We start from the raw sequence: 22,535 nt of genomic DNA on the forward strand, positions 1-22,535 counted from the left end.
AGGCTGGGGTGCAGTGGCGTGATCTCAGCTCACTGCAACCTCTGCTTCCCAGGTTCGATTATCCTGTCTCCTACCTCAGCCTCCCGAGTAGCTGGGATTACAGGCGTACACCACCATGCCAGGCTAATTTTGTATTTTTAGTAGAGACGGGGTTTCTCCATGTTGGTCAGGCTGATCGTGAATTCCTGACCTCAGGTGATCTGCCCGCCTCCGCCTCCCAAACTACTGGGATTACAGGCATGAGCCACTGCACCCGGCTGCGTTGTGGTTTTAATTCCCTTTTTTTTTTTTTTTTTTTTTTTGAAGCCTGACGATGTTGATTACCCATGTGCTTATTTTGTATTTATGTATCTTTTTTTAGTAGGCATATCAATTCAAGTCTTTTGCTTACTTTTAAAAATCAAGTTACATTCTGGCCAAGTGCAGTGGCTCTATATACCTATAATCCCAGCACCTTGGGAGGTTGAGGTAGGAGGATTGCTTGAGCCTAGGAGTTCGAGACCAACCTGGACAACATGGCGAAACCCTTTGTCTACAAAAAATAAGCCCAGTGTGGTGGCGTGTGCCTATCGTCCCAGCTACTCGAGAGACTGAGGTGGGAGGATTACCAGGAAGTTGAGGCTGTAGTGAGTGGGGTCACACCACTGCATTTCAGCCTAGGCCATGGCAGTGAGACCCTGTCTCAAAAAAAAAAAAAAAATTTACATTTTGTTAGCTTTAATAAAAAAGAATTTAAGTGACGTTTTGTTCCTAGAGATGATCTAAGTTATCAATTTTATTGCAATCATTTATTTGTAATATTTCTTTGCTCTTTTTTTAATGTCTGTGGGATTGGTGGTGAAAGACCCTCTTTGATTCCTGATTTTGATAATTTGTGTTCTTTATTTTTTTCTCGTCTTTATACCTAAGGGTTTATCAGTTTTGTTGAAAACACTGACTTTTAGCTGTCTTTACTTTTCTCTGTTGTTTTTTACCCTATTTTATTAATTTGTGTTCCTATTATTTTCTTCTACAAACTTTGAGTTTCCTTTGCACTTTCTGTAGCTTCTTTATGTGAAACCCTATGATGTTCTTTGGAACCTCTCTATTTTTATTTTATTTTTTAAGACAGGATCTCACTCTGTTACCCAGGCTGGAATACAATGGCACAGTCACGTCTCACTATAGCCTTAACCTCTTAGGCTCAAGTGATCCTCCCACTTCAGCCTCCCAGCTTATCTGAGAATACAGGCATGTGCCACTATGCCTAGCCAATTTAAAATATATATATATTTTTTGAGACAGAGTTTCACTCTTGTTGCCCAGACTGGAGAGCATTGGCGCGATCTCGGCTCACTGTAACCTCCGTTTCCCGGGTGCAAGCAATTCTCCTGCCTCAGCCTCCTGCATAGCTGGGATTACAGGCATGCACCACCATGCCTGGCTAATTTTTGTTGTATTTTTAGTGGAGATTGGGGTTTCACCATGTTGGCCAGGCTTGTCTTGAACTCCTGACCTCAGGTGATCTGCCTACCTCAGCTTCCCAAACGCCGGAATTACAGGTGTGCGCCCCTGTGCCCGGCCTTAAAAATTTTTTTTATAGAAATAAGGTTTTACTAAGTTTCCCAGGCAGTCATAAACACCTGGCCTCAAGCAGTCCTCCTGCCTGGGCTTCCCAGAGTGTTGGATTATAGATGTGAGCCACTGTACCTGGCCTTTTTATAAATAAATAAATAAATCTAAATTTTCCTTCATGAATGGTTTTAGCTGCATCCCACAAATTTTGATATGTTGTATTTTTTATTATCAGTTTAAAAATTTTTTAATTTCCTGTGATTTTTTTTTGCATTATCAGATCAATTAAAAGTATACTGTGTAATTACAAATATTTATAATTATTTATCTTTTTATTTATCATGATGGTTTCTGTTTTACTTCTCTTTTGATCAGAGAACAAATGAATCTCAAATAGGTTAAATTGCTTGTTGATATTTTTTAATAGCTAATGTGTCTTAAATGAATTTTTCCCCCAGTTGTTCTGTTAACTGTAGAGGGTGGCTGATAAAAAAATCTCCAGCTATGCTTGGAATTTGTCTCATTCTCTTTATAATTCTGTCAATTCTTGGTTTGTGCATCTCAAAGCTCTGTTACTGGGCACATACACATTAATAATTGTTATGCCTTCTTAATGAGTTTTTAAAACTTCCATTATGAAATGTCCTTCTTTATTTTTGATAATACTCTTTATCTTAAAGTCTGCTTTTAGTAATATAACACAGCTGTAGCCTTATTATTTATTGTTTACATGGTTGTCTTTTTCTGTGCTCTGATTTTTTATTTTTTTATATCTTTATAGTTAAAGTGGCTCTTTTATAGATGTAGACAGCAAATAGTCGGGTCTTGCTTTTTATCAATTTGATAAATCTCTGCATTTAATTGAACACCTAGTGTAACTGTTCATATGGTTGGATTTAGATCTACCACTTTGATATTCTTCTGTTTGTCTCATTTCTTTGGTAACTTTTTTATGTCTTTCTGCTGCTGTCTGTGTTAATATGGTATTTTTAAAATTCCATTTTAATTTATCCACTGGCTTTTCAGTTACACATTTTTGCATTTTTAAGTGGTTGAGGACATGCATTCTCAGAGCATGATATCACAACAAAGAAATGAAAATTGGTTCTCGTAGAGGCAGTACCATCCCAGATACTGTAGTGGTTTGTAGTCTTCCAAAGAGCTACAGTACGTAAGTAAATATTCAGTATATCTGTGGTATTATAATTTCACATGAAGAGGAAAATAGGAAACAAAGCTCACTATGGGGAGTATAATGAAAAACAGTGTTCTAGGCTTATAGTATACATCCTTAAATTAGATAGTGTACGTAGATGTACTGTTCTGCCACTCCATGTAAAATCAGGGATATTTTTGTAAGTAAGATCTACTTGAAATATAGTATTATTTCAACAGTGCAACATTAATACCATGAAAGTATAGATTTGATAGGGATTTAAAAAGTTTCTTTAGCCATCATCTATTTAATACCTCTTATTTTCAAAAAGGAGCAATAAAACAAAATACTCTATCATAAAAGCACCCATTTCTTATGATTCATTGTGTCAGCTAAGAAGTTTTATAGTAAATTTTTAAAAGTTCAGAAAATTAAAGGATAAAAGGTGAGCATGGGTTGAGTAGGGTGGCCTACCTGTGGCATGTAGTTTCAAGATTCTAAACTTTAATATTGTGATTATGTTGTTGAGGGACATTTGAAATATTCCAGAGAATGTTATATTAAGCATCATGATAGACAAGGGCTTTTTATGTGAAATGATCTGGCTTTGAGTCCTGGTTCTGCCTCTCATAAGATAGGACCTTGGGACTCTTGGTTTCCTCATCTAAGTGAGAAAAAGTCACAGCTACTTCTTCTGCCTCCCTCCTCCTTTCCCTTGTTCCCCACCATCCTGATTCTTCCTCTCTGCTTCAAATATATACTGAACACTTGCTGTGTTTCAGGGATGGTTTTAGACATGTAAATGAAAAATTATGATATTTCCTTTCAAGAAGTTAGTAGCTTTATAAGAAAACAGACACATTGGCCGAGCGCGGTGGCTCATGCCTATAATCCCAGCCCTTTGTGAGTCCAAGTTGGGTGGATCGCCTGAGCTCAGTAGTTCAAGACCAGCCTGAGCAACTTGGCGAGACCCCGTCTGTAATGAAAACAACAACAACAACAAAAACCCCAGCTGGGTGTGGTGGTACACACCTGCGGTCCCAGCAACTCAGGAGCCTGAAGTGGGAGGAGCCCTTGCGCCTGAGTGGTAGAGGTTGGAGTGAGCCAAGATTGCACAGCTATACTCCAGTCTGAGTGACAGAGCAAGACCCTGTCTCAAAAAAAAAAGAAAAAAGAAAAGGAAAAGAAAACAGCCACATTATAATGTAGTATGATGTGTTATAATGGTGATATATACCACATATAATTGGAGCACTGGAAAAGGAGTACCCATATTTGCTTAAGAATATCATAAAGGCTTTGAAGATGAGGTAGTGTTTAAACTGAAACTCAGTAACATACAGATATTTGCCAAGTGTGGGTAAGGGGTAAGGGTGGGTTGAGCATATGAGATAGCAGGTGAAAGCATTCAGCACAGTACCTGTTACTGAATAGATTCTCCATACATGTTTGTCTTCTCCCACCTCTTCCATCCCTGTGTCAGCAGATAGGGAAGCAGACTGGATACTTATAAAAATAGTTTAAAGTGTTTATTGAACTACTAGTCAATGTACTGAACATTGTTTTAGGCATTGTACATTTATTTGGGATCCAATAATAACCTTATGAGATATTTTGCATATTATCCCTAGTTTACAGACAAGGAAACTGGGGCTCTGGGTATTTTTTCAGTTTTTGCAGCTGGAGGCCATTATTCTAAGCAAATTAATGAGGGAGCAGAAAACCAAATATTACATGTTCTCACTTACAAGTGGGAGCTAAACATGGGTTGGGTTCTCATGGACATAAATATGGCAACAATAGACACTGGGGACTACTAGAGAAGGAGGGGAGGAAGGGGGGCCAGGGCTGAAAAACGGTGGTACTATGCTCATTACCTGGGTGATGGGATCAATCATACCCCAAACCTCAGCATCGTGCAGTATACCCATGTGACAGACCTGCACATGTACCCTGTAAATCTCAAGTTGAAATTTGAAAATAGAGAAATAATTTTAGAAATATTTGTGTTAGACATAATAAAGTGCTTAAAATGTAAATCAAAAATTTCCATGGCTGAGTATGCTAGCTCATGCCTGTAATCCCAACACTTTGGGTGGCTGAGGCAGGAGGATTGCTTGAGGCCAGAGTTCAAGACCAGCCTAGTGAAACTGGTCTTGGCAACATAGTGAGACTCCATCTCTACAGAAAAAATTTCAAAGTAGCCAAGCATGGTAGGGTGCACTTGTGGTCCTAGCTACTTGGGAGGCGGAGGCAGGATGATTGCTTGATTGAGTCCAGGAGGTCAAGACTACAGTGAACTGTGATTACACTACTGCACTACAGCCTGGGCAAAGAGTGAGACCCTGCCTCTTAAAAAAAATAGAATTGCATGATATGACTCTAGCTTGCATTTTTCAACCTCATTTTTGGTCTCTACCTTCACAGTGATACACTTAAACTACTCTCCTTGCCATCCTCAAACATTATATTAACTATTCCTGCTGCACAAGTTTATGGTACCATTAGCTTAATTTGGACTACTGTCTTCAGTCTCCATTAGAATGTTACTCTCTCTCCATGCACTCAAAAATACACCTCATGTGTAAAGCTTCTATAATGCTTCTACATAGTATACACCCCTCCTTTGTATTATTCACTTCATAATTTTTGTTTCTCTTTTTTTATGTATTCTCTTTCCCTGGAAATCAAGTTAAAGTTAAATATTTGTCTTTTTGGATTCATCCTCTGTATTTCTCGTTTCTCTTGTTGCTCAGGCTGGAGTGCAGTGGTGTGATCTCCGCTCACTGCAACCTCTGCCTCACGTGTTCAAGTGATTCTCCTGCCTCAGCTTCCCTAGTAGCTGGGACTACAAGCGCCCACCACCACACCCAGCTAATTTTTTTGTATTTTTAGTAGAGATGAGGTTTCACTATGTTGGCCAGGCTGGTCTCAAACTCCTGACCTTAGGCAGTCCACCCACCTCAGCCTCCCAAAATGCTGGGATTACAGGCGTGAGCCACCACTCCCATCTGGTCTTTCTTAATTATGCTGTATGTTTTATGATTCTTGGTTGACCCTTCAGATACATGAAAGAGGGATAGGAATGATTTAAGGTCCAGTGAATAGAGAGCCAGTTTTTACACCAGTGGACTTCTCATTGTCAGAATGAATAGGGGTATATGCACAGGATCCAATATTTTACCACTTGCCTGGATATTTCCTTCAGTCTCTTTAGAGAAGGGCCTCATATTATTTGCCTTAAGGCCATGTTTGCCTGTTTTCACATGTGTAGGTAGGAATGGTATGTGAGGATGAAATGGGAATCTGGTCCTTACAGAACTGCTCATTAACCTCCCTGTTTTCAAGCCCATTGCTCGTTCTTGCCCTTCATCATATATGTGTGTAAGCAGAGTTTCTCAGTGTTCTGTTAGGAATCTTGGTTCCTACTTCTGCTGCAGCTCCTTTTGTTAATTTTCTTGGGTGTGGCTCCTTCAACTCAGTTATCAGTCAGCACTCAAACTTCTAGAAATTTATCGAATTTGGTTTTCTGCTGATGCATCTCTCTCATTCCCTTCTTTATTGTGAATATTTCTTTCTACCAGTTTGTCATTTTAATGGCTTTTAAACAGTAACGTGAGGCACCTCAGTTGTCCAGCATGCCATCTTGAACTGGAAGTCAGTTTATGCCTCCTAGAGAAAAAAAATTACTCTTATTTCTAAGGAGAATCAGTTATTAAACTGTAGCCACATCCCAATCTAGTTGGAGAGAAAAAGCCTGTGTCAAGAGAGATAAGTAACCCATTACTATCTGGAGCCCTGGGTAAAAATACTTGGCAAATAAATGATAGCATTTGGACTATTTTCAGTTGACTCCTTATTCATGTTATTCTTTTTTTTTTTTTTTCCTTTTAAGTTTTTTTGAGAATGGGTCTTGTTCTGTTGCCCAAGCTGGAGTGCAGTGTCGTAATCATGGGTAGCTGCAACCTGGACCACAGTTCAAGCAATTCTCCCACCTTAGCCTTCCAAAGTGTTGGGATTATAGGCATTAGCCACTGCACCTGTGCCCTGTTAATATTCTTTAAAAGTAATTTTGAAATGGTTGGTTGGGAGGCGGAAAGCAAATATAGCAAGGATTTTTTCCCCCACCCGAGTTAGGTCTCTGTCACCCAGGCTGGAGTGCAGTATTGCGACCTCAGCTCACTGCAGCCTCCCTAGTAGCTGGGACCTCAAATGTGTGCCACCATGCCCAGCTAATTTTTTGTGTTTTTTGTAGAGGTGGGGTTTTGCCATGTTGCACAGGCTGGCCTGGAACTCCTGAGCTCAAGCAGTCCACCTGCCTCGGCCTCCCGAAGTGTTGGGATTACAGGCATGAGCCACTGCACCCAGACTGAAAGCCAATATTTATATAATTCTTAAATAAATATGTGCCAGAATGAATTTTAAAAATTGGATTCTCATCATCTACCTCCCTCCCAACCCCTCACCCCTCTGAGTCTCTATTGTCTATCATTCCACTCTTTTTTTTTTTTTTTTTTTGAGACGAAGTCTTGCTCTGTCGCCCAGGCTGGTGTGCAGTGGCGCGATCTCGGCTCACTGCAAGCTCCGCCTGCTGGGTTCACACTGTTCTCTTGCCTCAGCCTCCCGAGTAGCTGGGACTGCAGATGCCTGCCACCCTGTCCGGCTAATTTTTTTTTGTATTTTTAGTAGAAACGGGGTTTCACCGTGTTAGCGAGGATGGTCTTCATTTCCTGACCTCGTGATCCACCCACCTCAGCCTCCCAAAGTGCTGGGATTACAGGCGTGAGCCACCTCGCCTGGCCTATCATTGCACTCTGTACATCCATGTGTACAAATTTTTTAGCATCCACTTATGAGTGAGAGCATATGATATTTGACTTTCTGTGCCTGGCTTTTTTCACTTAAGATAATGACCTCCAGTCCATTAACGTTGCTGCAGAAGACATGATTTTGTTCTTTTTCACGGTGGAATAATATACATTGTGTATATATATACCACATTCTCTTTATCCACTTATCCATTGATAGATAGTTAGGTTGAGTCCATGTCTGCTATTGTGAATAGTGCTGCACAAAACATACAAGTGTGGTTATCTTTGATATATTGATTTCTTTCCCTTTGGGTCGATACCCGGTAGTGGGATTGCTAAATCAAATAGTAATTCCATTTTTAGTTCTTTGGTAAATCTTCATGCTGTTTTCTATAAAGGTTGTACTAATTTGCATTCCTACTAACAGTGTATAAGAGTTCTCTTTTTCCCACATCCTTGCTAACATCTTTTTAATAATAGCCATTCTGACTGCGGTAAGATGATATTTCATTGTGGTTTTCTGATGATTAGTGATGTGATGTTGAGTATTTTTCCTACACCTGTTGGCCTTTTGTATGTCTTATTTGAAAAATGTCTATTCATGTTCTTTGCTCACTATTTTTTGTTAAGTTGTTTGAGTTCCTTGTATGTTTTGGATATTAATCACCTGTCAGATAACTAATTTGCAAATATTTTCTCCCATTCCACAGGGTGTCTGTTCACTCTGTTCATTATTTCTTTCGCTGTGAAGAAGGAGGCTTTTTAGTTTAAGTCTTTTTTGTCTATTTTTGCCTTGCTGTTGAGGTCTTACCAAGTAAGATTTTAATAGACAGCCATAACTAGGAGAGTACATCCCCTACTAGAATAAGATAGAATACTGAAATGAGAAAATATTCAGAGAAATATGTTATCCAGTTTTACTAATGGAGGGACTGTGTTTTAGAGTAATGAGAAAGGAAGTGGAAAATGTAAGTAAGGTAAGATTATGACGGATCTCACCTACAACCTAAGCAGAATTGTAGATTTTTGAGACAAGGGACTAACAGGCTAAGATTTATTGAGAGAGAATGTGCAGGTATGGAAGATGATGTAGAGTAACAAGCAGTTTTGATGCTGAGATGCCAGTGAAGAAACTATTACACTTACCTTAGTAGAAGATAATGTAAACTTTCCCTTTGCCTTCTGAAGATTCACTAAAAATTACTGACAAGAGGCAGATTAATTGGAGAAAAGACTTACAAGTTTATTTCATCATAGTTTTACTGTGACACAGGAGCCTTCAGAATGAGGATCCAAAAATACAGGGGAAATTGTACATTTTTAGGCATATGTCTAACAAAGTATGGACAGCTGTAAAGAAATATAATTGGACAAAAAGATTATGTATGATCTAATGCTAATAGACTGAGTAGGGAAGCCCAGCAAGGTCTGCCTGTCTAGATTTTTCTTGGTCTCTCTCAGCATGCATTCCTGCCTTCTGGGTATGAGCAGGACCTTCTCTGATTGGAGGTCTTATTGACCTAGAATCAAACAAGGTAGTCAGTTTTTGCACAGAAAGGTCAGGGTGGGGATGGAATTAGAGTAATATTTTTAGGTTTTATGGCGGCTTTGGGGAAAAGGGGTTCTGGTTTCTATAACCTACCTTGGGGAAGAGGGATTCCAGTTTCTATGACTAGCCTTGCGGGGAGATAAGATTGAGAAACATGAAGACTGGAGAAGGTCAGAGAAAAACTTCAGCTTGTAAAGTTTTCTTTTTTGTTGTATTGTTTTCTGAATCCCAGCAATAGTTAAGACCTGAAGTAGGGTCATAGCAATCCAATGAATTAAATGGGGCAGATGAAAGAGGAGAGATAGGAAGCAAAAATAAACAAGATTCCATAAATGGTTTGGGTAAAAGTAAGCATTGGAACCAGTGTAATTGGAAAAATGGAGAAACCTTTAATAAAAATTGGCAAGTTAAGGGGATAAGTTGATTTTGGGGGGAACAAATACAGTGAGCTAATTCCTTACCTTTCAACAATCTTTCCCATCTATGTAGCAGCTATTTTGGTCTAATAGCAAAGACAGAATATTCTCTGTGAATCCTTGTCTTTTTCTTGCAAAGCCATTATAGTTTCTTATGAATATGTGTGTGTGTATATATATATATTTTGTGTGTGTGTGTAAAGTATTATGAAACTAAATTGCCTTATGTACTAATTTGGGGAGGGGGACATATATGACAGAACTTTTTAAAGTATTCTTTCAGAATATCATGAAGAACAGCTAGAATTTATTGGTTTGTAAGAGCTGGAATTTTACTTTAGATTTGGAAAAGCAGTTCACTTATGCCTATCAAAAATCTTAATAATGGAAAATTAAATTAAGTGAAAGTATACCAGCTTAATTGGGTTTACTAGGAACTATGCACCAACTCCTAGGAAAGTGCACTAAGAGCTTTGAGGAGATAAGGGATAGAGTTTTGTTTGTTTGGTTGATTTTTTTTGAGACGGGGTCTTGCTTGTTGCCCAGGCTGGAGTGCAGTGACACAATATTGATCTTCGCTCGCTGCAACCTCCATCTCCCGGGTTCAACCGATTCTTCTGCCTCAGCATCCCAAGTAGCTGGGATTATAGGCAGGTGCCACCACGACCAGCTAATTTTTTGTATTTTTTAGTAGAGACAGGGTTTCGCCACGTTGGCCAGGCTTGTCTCAAACTCCTGACCTCAGGCAATCTGCCTGCCTTGGCCTCCCAGCGTGCTGGAATTACAGGTGTGAGCTACCGTGCTTAGCCCAGTGATAGTTTTTGTTACCGAAACACAACATATGAACATATGATAGCTCTAATAAAAAATGCTGATTCTTTGTTCTTATAATTTCAGTAGTTGAACTATGCTCCATTTTATCCATAAAAGAGAAATAATCTGTACTTATCTTGAGTGGAGAGGGAGAAAGGAAAGCAAAATAACTATTTATAATTAGTGAAGAGAAAGCTTAGGAAAAAAATGAGAAGATGCTTTAGAAATGTTAAAATAGCTTTAATAATAATACTTCGTTATTTTAAAGAATGTAGGCAGTTGTGATTTTTTTTTCTCCCAACATTTCGTCAGAGAGCAGAAAAGGTGCTGCCAAATTGCTGACTTCCACATGAAGGATTTCACTCTGTCAGGTGACCTGCACTAGAAGCAGGTTAATAACCCTGTTTTCATGGGCTGTCTTGCTTTCACAATGAATGGTCTCGTTTTGCAATGAATTTTTTAAGTTTTGTTTTTATTTGTTCTATGTAATAATTTGGTTACATGTAATTATTTAGTTGCCTTTAGAGTCATGAACTTGGAGAAGTGAAGATTTTCTGGTTCAGTATTTTTCTAAGTATGTTCATCATCTGTACTTAAAGAAGGGGCTCTGGGATCAATTAGGTCAAAAAACTGCTGAGTTAAACAAGATTCTTAGTTTCGTGGGAGTTGGGGAGGTGAGAACATTTCTGAGACTTTAATATGCTAACATGAGTCTCTCACAGAGAAACAACATACAGTGTTTTACAAACTTACTTGACCACGAAACCTTTTTCTCATGGTCTTGTTGTTACTCAGAACTCAAATCATTTGAACTTACAAATAAACAAAAAAGATAGCAAATGGCTTATTCAAAGCAATATAGCAGTTTATTTAAAGAACTGGACTTGAACTAAGGACTTCTACCATCATATGTTTTATTTCTGTTGCCCCAGCAATTCAGAAGAGTCTTTAAAAACTACATGATATTCTCAATTATTCCTGTAAAATGTACACAGAGGGATTTGAAAAAATAAAACTACTAATTGAATTATTTTTAGTGTATTTTGAATTGGCACATTGACTTTGAATGAAAAGAGGATTGAAATAGCCAAATAATATTTGAAACCAAAGTTAACAATTTTGTAATTGGTGAACATTGTTGTTTTTACAAAAAATCAGCTATCTTTCAAATATGAAATCTGGTTTCGTTTCAAATTATAAAAAGCTCAAACAATGCAGTAATGTATATACCAGAAAACTTTTCTACCTTTCTAGAATAGGACTGGAGAAAACGACTCTTTAGTGTCTGTTGTTTCAGACCACATCTCTATATAATAAACATATATCTTTTAAAAACTTTAGCTGGACTCTGCATGTGCCTGTTATCTCAGTTACTTAGAAGGCTGAGGCTACAAAATCTCAGAAGTTCAAGACCAACTTGGGCAACATAGTGAATCCCATATCAAAAATAAATAAACAAAATTAAAATTTTACATAGATAGCATTATGGTGGACACAGTTCTTTAACTCTTTTTTTTTTTTTTTTTACTCAACAGTATTACATGCTTATCTTTCTACATTAGAACATGTAGAACTAATAAAATGTCTCTTAATGGCTTAATAATGTTATATGGTGCTATTATATTAATAATTTATTTAATCAATTTCCCATTGATAGACATTCAGATAGATGTAATTTTTTTTACCAGTCAGTGCTGTGGTGTCTTCTTGAGCCTTTGTGTATGTCTGTAGTAGAATTATTAATTGTGGAATTGCTGGGACAAAGAATGTGCACATTTAAATTTTTCTAAGTACTGCCAAATTGCCTTAAAAATTTTTTTCTCCCACTGCCAGTATTGCGAAAAGAAACTTTAAAATGGTATGTGTTTCACTGATCTTAAGACTGTATACTTCTGTAATGTATAACAGAGTATCTTTCTTTCTTAAAATTATAGAGATAATTTATAAAGCAATAATAATTTTGATCTCTCTTTCTCTCCCCTACCCTCTTCTGCTCTTTACAGAGCAAACTATTCATGGAAGGATTTAGAAGCCTAAAAGAAGGAGAACCAGTGGAATTCACATTTAAAAAATCTTCCAAAGGCCTTGAATCAATACGGGTAACAGGACCTGGTGGGATCCCCTGTTTAGGAAGTGAAAGAAGACCCAAAGGGAAGACACTACAGAAAAGAAAACCAAAGGGAGATAGGTAATCATTTTTACTTTGTTAATTTATCAGTTTATTGTATTTGGAAAGGATTTCTGAAAATGTTTTCATCTTACTGCATTTTATATCGTCTAGCCAAAGGAAACCACCATCATGTAGAATATATTAAATATCAGAAATATAGACTATCTTGCGATTTGAATTATCTACAGAATGTACTGAACTGAGCCTTCAGCCTTAAGCACTGAATAGTCCCTTGACCACCTTTTCCACCAGACTGTTCTGAGACAACAGTTGAGGAGTTGAAGTTCCCAGTAGACAGAGGTGTCCCTTTTTACACCCAGAATTTGCCAACACCTCACCGCTTTTTTCAATGAAAATATACCTATTGTTTTGTCTGTTTTTAAAAGACAGCTCACATATAGAAAGTCCAAGTAATATAAAAAAACCATAAAGAGGAAAAAAATCACTTGAAATCCTAATTAGAGGTAGGAATTATATATCGTATTTTGAAACTTGTAATTTTTTTCACCTAATAGTATATTATAGAATATTTCATGTCAATTGTTATCACTTCATAAATTTTACTATATGAATGTAGCAAAATATAAATAATAATATATTAATGGATATTTATCTTGTATTTTGAATTGATCAATAATACCACTGTGGGAACTCTTAGATGTACATTTTTGAAAAGTTCTCTGATTGTATCTTTAGGGTAAATACTTAATAGTGAAAAGTCTGGATCAAAAAAATATGTATTTTAAAAATTTCGATACCTATTTCTAAACTGCTCTCCAGAAATGATTAGTGGGCCAGTATGTAACACCTCTGAAAGTCAGACAGCTCATTGAATGTTGTCGTTTTTTAAACCTTTTCCAGTTACATAGGTTAGAGATGCAGCTCATTATTTGTTTGTTTTTACATTATTTGATTACTTTGGAGGTTGAATATATTTTATATGTTTTCATTTTTATTTTTTCTTCCAAGAATTGTACATTGCTTGTCCATTGACCATTTTCTGTTGAGATGTTCATTTGTTAATAGATTTCTAAGTTCTCTTGATATATTTAGGATATGAATCTTTTTTCTCAAATACAAAATAAGAATTTTTTTAGCTTGTAAAATATATTTTAGCTTTAATGATAGTTTTTTTAAAAAGTATTTTGAAGTTTTGAATTTTTTACAGACAAGTCTGTGACTCTCTCCTTGATGTTATCTGACTTTGATTGCTATCTCATTTTCCGAACTACAAAATTAAAAATATACTACATTCATTTATATTTTTAATATTATTTTAGTTAATTTATATTTTACACTTAAGTGTCTCTTCTCTTTGTAATCTAATTTGCTCTTGAAGAAAGGACTGTAAATTTCTAGCTTTTCTTTTCTCTCCAAATTGGTAACCAGTTATCTCTGTAGCACTTGTTGCCTATTTCATATTTTCCTATTGGTTTAAAAATCAGTGAGACAATAAATTCCATTTTCATAGACATTTTTAGGAGCTCATTTTGTACAAAAGGAAGTCCATGAATATGTGTGAAAGTTTAATGATACACTTAGCTATTAAAGTGGTTTTCTGCTCCCATGGAGATAATACCTGTATACATACTTAAATATGTACAAGTAAAGCAAAGTAAAATAAAACAGTCCTTTATTTTTCGATGTCTTTTAGGTAAAATCTTTAACAAAGTAGTTCTAGAATGCTTTACTTTCCAATTCTGGGTTAGAATCAGTATGAGAGGGAGAATAGTGGAGGTTGAGATTTGAAGCATAAGATAGCAGGACATTTTTTCATATTGGATCTTGTCAACCATTGTAAGGACTTTGATCCTAGAGAAAATAGGAAGTCATTGGGAAATTTTAAGTCGAAAAGTAACATGATCTGATTTACTCTAGAGTATCATTCTGGCAACTGTGATGACAACACAGTGTGGAGAGGCAAGGATAGAAGCTGAAAGACCAGTAAAGAAGCAGTTCCAATAATACAGAAAAGAGATAGTGGTGGTTTGGACAAGTAGTAGCAGTAGAAGTGGTGAATGAAAATTCCAATATGTTTTGAAGGAAGAGACCATGTAATTTACTGATGGATTGATTAGATGTGGACTACCAGAGGAGAAGAGTCCAGGGTGACTCCAAGGTTTTTTGACTTATACAACAGGAAAGATGGAGATTTATCAAGACGGGAAACCTATAGAAGGAGCAGGAAATCAAAAGTATAGTTTCAGACATTTAATTGGAGATACATAATGCGCATCCAAGTGAAAATGTATATTAGGCAGATGGATGCACTATATAGAGTTCCAGCACTGGCGTTAAACAATTGACAACATTTAGCAAAAAGATGATATTTACAGCTGCAAGAGGAAATAAGATCACCATCACAGTGAGTATACACAGGCAAGAAGAGGACTAAGCCCTGGGGCACTCCAGCATTTAAGAGTCAAGAAGAGGGAGGAACAGCAAAGGGCACTAAGTAAGAAGGTGGGAAATAGGAGGGAAATCAAGATAGAATATTGTCCCAGAAGTCAGGGAAAGAAAATATTTCAAGAAAGGGTATCAGGTGCGTTAAATGGTGCTGATGGTGAAATGATCAAGTAAGAAGATAACCACTGAAACTTGACCACTTGGCAACATGAAAGTCATTATTGAGGTCTGAAGTTGACAAGAACGGGCTCAGTGGACTGGTGGGGGTGAAAGCCTTCGTGGGTTGTATTCAATACAGAGAATGAAAACAGGAAACAGAGACAGCAAGTACATACAATCTTTTGAGAAGTGTTTCTTTAATAAATGGGAGGAGAGAAACAAAGCAGTAGCTAAATGGAAGAACTTACAACATGTTTATATGTTCATAGGAATGGTCTAGTGCCAAGGAAAGATTGAACATGCAGGAGAGAGGAGAACAATTACTGGAGTGATTTCCTTGAGTGGGTGACAGTATTGGGATTTAAAGCACAACTGGAGGAGCTGGTCATGTGATAACAGAAAGTTCATTCTTACAAACCTGGAGGAAAGGCATAGCTTATGGACACAGATGCAGGTGGTAGATAGATATGAAGGTAGGATAAGGCGAGATTTCTCTTTTTTATGCTGTTTTTTTTTTTGAATTTGAAGCACAGTCATCAACTGAGAGTAATGGTAGAAGAGTAGGTTTGGAAATTTAACGAGAAAGACGTATAAAATAGAAGAATGAACATATTATAGAAAAGAGGTAGAATTTCAGGCTGTACCAAAGACCCACATAAGAATAGTGGGCATGAAGATTGTGTTCTTTCTCCAGCCATTGTTGACTTCATGGCCATAGCTGTGAAATAGTCATTAAAATGATTTAACTAGAGTTGGGGTTTTTCCTAGTTGAGAATGACAAAGGGCACTGGAGATGTATGCAGAGCAGCAAATGTAATGATGGATGATAGAATGTAAACGGTATAAAGAGTGAAGACATTGAAAAGGTGATAAGTAAGCACAAGGGGTGTGGGTTGCAGTAGAGTCAAAGAATTGTAGTTGAGTTACTGATCTGGCAAGGTACGAGGTGATGGTGGTCAGAAGTGAATAACTGCTCCAACCGCTTACTCTTACTGTGTGTCTTATTGTGATTAAAGCTTTGACACACTTAATATCTAATAATTTCCAACTTTCTGTTAAGCTAAGGGTGTCCATAATTTTTGTCAATAGGATTAGCAATTCCAATTTTCCATGTGCTGCTTGTTTTTAAAAAATGATGTAGAGGCAACGTACAATATAATATTCCGTAAACATAGAGACTCCTGCATAGAAACTGACACCATGAAAAAACAAGATTTGACAGTGTGGTAGCAAGAGATGGATCTTTGTCAGCTGATGGCTGGAACAGTTACCAAAGCATGATTTGCTCCCCAAATGTTTAAAAAACTTCGAAGATCTTTGATAACTTTTTTGATTTATTTCATGGTTATTTCCTGAGACAATTTTAGTAATGAGAATAAAATTGTGCTTTGATCCAGATTTTATGTTTATTAGTACAATTACGTGAAGCAGCCTTAAAACTCTTATGAAATATTCTGATTCTCTAGTTACTTCCTATTGCTATTTTTTCTTGATAAGATAATGTATTATATTTCAAAGAACAGGCTCTTGAATTAATTTCTTCTTTCTTTCTTTTTTTTTTTTTTTTTGAGACAGAGTTTTGCTCTTGTCGCCCAGTCTGGAGTGCAGTGGCGTGATCTAGGCTCACTGCAACCTCTGCCTCCTGGGTTCAAGCAATTCTCCTGCCTCAGCCTCCCAAGTAGCTGGGACTAGAGGTGTGCACCACTATGCCTGGCTAATTTTGTGTTTTTAATAGAGATGGGTTTTCACCATGTTGACCAGGCTGGTCTCGAATCCCTGACCTCAGTGATTTGCCCGCCTCAACCTCCCAAAGCACTTGGATTGCAGGTGTGAACTGCTGCACCCTGCCTCTTGGATTAACTTCTGTTACACTGTTTTTTCCCTAACACTTCCTGTGATTATTTTTATTTCCTTCTATTTTATTTTATTTTTGACTTTTATTATGAAAATTTTTAGAATACAAAAAGGTGGGAAAAATGGTATGGCCACCAAACATGTATGCCCACCTTACATATTTAAAGTGGCTTCTTTTCCCTTTTTTAATAAGCATTTTGTGGGGAGATATTTTAAGACTATGTAAATATCCCATTCACCATCAAACTTAAATTTTTATTATTAGTCTGAACCATGGATTTCTGCATTTCTCTGGAAGTTATAATCTGTAACCATCATTATTTATTCTACTGCTCAAATTTCCCAGATTTGACCAGTAGGAGCCCCTTCAGGCTGGTTTCTGTGTCCTTTTGATGGGTCCTCATCATTTTTTGGGTACTTTGTTACTGGTATAAGATACTTTCATACTGACCTTATAGCTACAAAATATTTAAAATAATGAATTAAATAATTGATTTGGTCTGCTGATGTACCAGAAAGCCAGAATTCCAGTTAATTTATATTAAATTTGGAAGTAAGCATTGGTATATTTCTGTATATAAATATATACATAATATTAAATTGTCATATAGTAAAATTGACTTTTTTCTGTTTTTGTTGTTGTTGTTGTTTTGTTTTTTTGTTTTTTTGTTTTTTTTGTTTTGAGACAGAGTCTGGCTCTGTCACCCAGACTGGAGTGCAGTGGTGCGATCTCAGCTCACTGCAAGCTCTGCCTCCCGGGTTCATGGCATTCTCCTGTCTCAGCCTCCTGAGTAGCCAGGACCACAGGCACCCGCCACCACGCTCGGCTAATTTTTTGTGTTTTTTTAGTGGAGACTGGGTTTCCCCATGTTAGCCAGGATGGTCTCGATCTCCTGACCTCATAATCCACCCACCTCAGCCTCCCAAAGAGAAAAATTGACTTTTTTTCTTTTGGTATTCAGTTAAATGAATTTTAACATACATATACATCCCTGTAGTCAGTACCATAATCCAGATTCAGAAAGTTTATTGCCCCAAAAAGACTCCCTCTAATCTATAATGGTTACCCCTTCCCCACCTATAACCCCTGGCAGCCACTGACCTATTCTTTCACTGTAGTTTTGTGTTTTTTTGAATGACATGTAAGTGGAGTCATACAGTGTGTAACCTTTTGAAATTGCATTTTTTCACTCAGCATAATATCTTTGAAATTCATCCAAGCTGTTGAGTGTATCAGTAGTTCACTTTTTTGCTGAATAGTATTCCGTTTTATAGCTATAACACTGTTTACTTATTCATCTATTGAAGGACATTTGAGTGGTGTCCAGTTGTGACCATTTTGAATAGAACAGCCATAAACATTTATGCACACGTGTGAAGATTTGTTTTCAGTTTTGGAGTGGGATTGCTGCATAATAAGGTCATATATGTATGTTTAACTTTATAAAAAACTGCCAAATTGTTTTCCAGAATAATTATTTTCTTTTGCATTCCCACCACCGGTATGTGAGCATTCCAGCTGCCTCCCATGTTTGCCAGCAGTTGGTATTGCCAGTTTTTACAAATTTTGACCCCGTGTGGTGGCTCACGCCTTTTAACACCAGCACTTTGGGAGGCCAAGGCCAGTGAATTGCTTGAACCCAGAAGTTTGAACCCAGCCTGGGCAACACGGAGAAACCCTGTCACTGCAAAAAGTAAAAAAATTAGCTGGACATGGTGGTGCACCCCTGTAGTCCCAGCTACTTGCACTGAGATGGGAGGATCACTTGAGCCTGAGAGGTCAAAGATGCAGCGGGCCATGATCAGGCACTGCACTCTAGCCAGGGTGAAAGCAAGACCCTGTCTCAAAAAAAAAAAAAATTTTTTTTTTAGACATTCTGTTAGTCGCGTGGTGCTACGTCATCATGGTTTTAATTTTCATTTCCCTGATAGCTACTGATATTAAGCATCTTTTTATTTATTTTTGTGTCATCCTCATATACTCTCTGACAAACTGTTTCTTCATATCTTTTGCCCATTTTTTAGTGGGTTGTGTGTTCTCTTATTGTACTTTAAGAACTCTTTGTATGTATTGTGGATACAAAGTTTTTTGCCAGATACATGATTTGCAGATATTTTCACCCCGTCTGTGGCTTGTCGTTTCAATCTCTTAAATATCTTTTATGGAACAAAAGTTTTTGAAGACGATTTATCAATCTTTACATTTCTGTTTACATCAATGATCCATTTAGAGTTAGTTTTTATATAAAGTGTAAGGCCTAGGTAGAGGTTCATTTCTGCCATGTGTAATATGAATTGTTCACACATCATTTATTGAAAAGAATATCCTTTTTCTTGAAATATTTTTAGATTAGAAAGTTCAGTTTCTGTCATTTTTGGTTAAAAATTGAAATTTTGAAGTTTTGATTACATGGAATTAATACGTTTAACAAATTCCAAATATGATTTCATCACTTGAGAAATTATTTGTTCAATTCTGGATATTTGTATATAATGTAGAATCATGTTTTGTGAAGACTTACTTCCTGTGGCAAAAAAAAGTAAAATAATTTTGAAGATTCCACTTTAATTATTAGTAGACTGTTTATAAACGAAAATGGGATTATTTTATTCTCTTTTAAAATTCTGCTTAATTTAGTGTCCACTTACTACTGTCTAGTTACACAAGGTAGTAAATATTGCGTTATTTTAAATCCTCCACATTTGAAAAGTTTTCTTAACATTTCAAATGAAATAATTTAAGATTTATTTTTTCTATTTAGTTTTTCTTATGTTCATTACAAAAAGAGTAAAGAAACTTAACAAACTCTATATAGCTGTCTTTATGATAAAGTGAAGATTGTTAATAAAACATTAAGAAACATTATATTTCTTCTATAAAACTAGCCTATACTTGGGACCTTTTGTTCTCTTTACAAATACAATTTACTATGAAGAAAAAGAAGTGAGTGACTTCCAACATAATGAAATTGTGGGTGAGGGTGGTAGAATTATTTTCTTTGCCACAGTTGATTTCTATTATTTATATGAAATAATCATGTCAGCCTGTAGTATAGAATTAAGTATACAATTTTAGTTTATATTAACAGATATGTTAAATATGTAAAAAGGATTTAGACTAAAATGACTGGTCTGGAAATTTTTTTTATATATAGTTTAAATGTTTATACTCAATACTTGGTGAATAAAAATGTGTATAATTTTAAAGAACACAAAGTGCATGGATATGTAGTATGTATATTGGGTGTATACATATAGCTTTATTTTTTAACTGTGTATGGTGTCTTTTTTTACCTCCTTTTTTAATTCCAATTTTTTTAGTGTAATGACTATCTTTTGTGTTCTTCTTAACCTTCCATATATTTTGACCCAACCACATATTCCAAGAAGTGTTATTCGTAATAATGTTGACTTGAGTTTTTAAAAATAACTTAGAAAATAATACAAACATTCTACTGCTTTTATTTCATTTTGTTCAATATTTAGTTTTTATAACTACATTAGTATGAGTAAGCTTTTTGATTTTCTACATGAGTTAAAGTGGTAATATATTTTGTTTAGAAAGAAGGCTAATAGACTGTTAAAAGAAAAAGATGTTTGACTACTTTTGCCTTGGAAGCATGGAGAATTTCTTTACTTTGATCATATTAGAAGAATTCATTAATTTATCATTTTTAAGATGCTCCTTATTTAGATTTAAAAATTGATTGTGAAATTTAACATTCCTTGTAATCAGTACTAAAATGGTACATCATAGTGTATTTATCATTTATGATCAGAAGGACCAAGGTGAACAGAAACAGAAACCAATTATGTCTGATTCATTCTTAGCTCACGAGTTAACTTGCCTTTTTTTTAAAAAAAAAGTGGAGATGTATGATAGTAAAGTTATTTTTGCAGAGCCATAATTTTGTGGCCTCAAATTCTTTAAATTTGCAAGAAAGTTTTAGTAGCCATGAAGTTTTTGTTTTTGGGATTAATAGGCTTCCTTATTGAGGTGCTGTAAATTCACATTTGTTTATTAAACAGAAAAATATTTATTTATTGTCCTCATTCAGTTTTAGGGCAAATAAGCTGAAAACTTAACTAGTGGTAATTCTGCCCTACTCCCACCCACCTCTACAGCAATATAACCTCTTCCAGTCATTATCTCAGTGGTATAATTTGACATTTTTCCAGGTACTTTATGCTTGGGAAATCTAGTATTATATTTTTGAAATCTCCATAGCATTCCTAAAAACAGAAAAAAACCCATGTTTAGGTTTATGGTGTCATTTTATTAAAGAATATCTGTTTTACTGTAAAAATCATGTCAATGATTTTACATTTTATATGTATTATATCCCAGATTCTGTTCCCAAAATAAAAATAAAAATGCTTTTTAGATGATAGAGATGTTTGAAATGTAGATCAACGAATTCCAATAAATAACTGTTTCACCCTGATACTTGTGTGATTAGATTTAGGAATTTGCTGTTTAGTAGGTTCCTATTGTGGCAGAGAAATCTTTCAGGCATGAATTGATAGTCCAGATCCTTTGAGGTCTGTCTATTCTGACCTATGACCCCTATTCTTACAAGGTCAACATCTGAGGGCAGGAGATTAAGGCAGTTTAAAGACTGGAATGGCAAATGGAATGGAAAAATTAGCCAGCACATTTTGGGTGCAAAACATCAAAGTCATCAAATAGTTTGCTTATTTTAAACCTGGCTTATGGTTATAACAAGCTAATTTTATTGTGTTTGTTGGAATCAGAAAAGTTTAATAACTATAATTTACTTCAAGGTACTATTTATATAGTAATAAATTTTAGCTGCATAATACAAATTAAGTTCACATAGCTTACCTTCAAAATATTGGGAAATGTAAAAATAGTTTGTCACAATATCAGTACATTTTAGTCTTGTGTGTGTTTGTATACTTAATTTAAATATAAATTGGGAAAATATTTACTTCAGCTTTTACTATGAAATATTTAATTTATCAACACTGTTTCATAAAATATATACATATGGTAATATGAAGTGACTGAGGATTTAGTTGTAATTGTACAATGTTGACTTTTGGGAAAAAAGTAGTTGTAAAAGATGGAGGTGGAAAGTAAAAGAAGGTAAATTGATTAGGCAGAGACAATTTATTCATTTTTCTCCTTTGCCTTTTTGAGACTGCTCTTTTAAATTTTGTCTTTCCCCTTTAAAATGTTCCTTATGTCTTTTAGTTGTGTGCTTTTTTTCATTGTAATTCCGAACTGTAGATCAGTAGATATCCCTTCTTAGTTTCTCTATTTTGATCCCCGTAAGAAATTCCCCACAACTCTTTATTTTACATTTGTTTGTATCCTGGACAGCTGTGAATTTGCATCTTGTATTTCCTACTAATGACTGGCAAAGGCTCGAGTTGAATAACTGAACTATTGCATCCAAATTTTCAGTTATCCATATGGTGACTAAGGAAATTAGTAAAACCGATAGAATACCCAAGTCTTCTTAATTCTTCTGTATTTTTAATTCTATCCCAAGTTTCTTTATTATAGCCTAATTTTAGGATGGTTATCCAAGTCCTTTCTTCTTGTGATTATTTGGCCAGGGATCTCTTAATGAGGCAATTATAGTTGTTTCCTTCATTCACATTATCTTAGCAGATGCTC

The 22,535-nt window shown here is 35.9% G+C and overlaps 1 protein-coding gene across 2 annotated transcripts in view; it reads left to right on the top strand.

Annotated features, from left to right (window-relative positions):
• LIN28B (lin-28 homolog B) overlaps positions 1 to 22,535 on the top strand; it is a 143,302-nt gene that overhangs the window by 77,086 nt on the left and 43,681 nt on the right. For both annotated transcript variants that reach the window (XM_009205754.4, XM_021937645.2), the window contains exon 4: positions 12,303 to 12,487. In XM_009205754.4, coding sequence (XP_009204018.2) covers positions 12,303 to 12,487 — 185 coding nt within the window. The remainder of the gene's footprint in view (positions 1 to 12,302; positions 12,488 to 22,535) is intronic.

Source organism: Papio anubis, chromosome 6 (genome assembly GCF_008728515.1).
Source record: "Papio anubis isolate 15944 chromosome 6, Panubis1.0, whole genome shotgun sequence".
Lineage (NCBI taxonomy): Eukaryota > Metazoa > Chordata > Mammalia > Primates > Cercopithecidae > Papio > Papio anubis.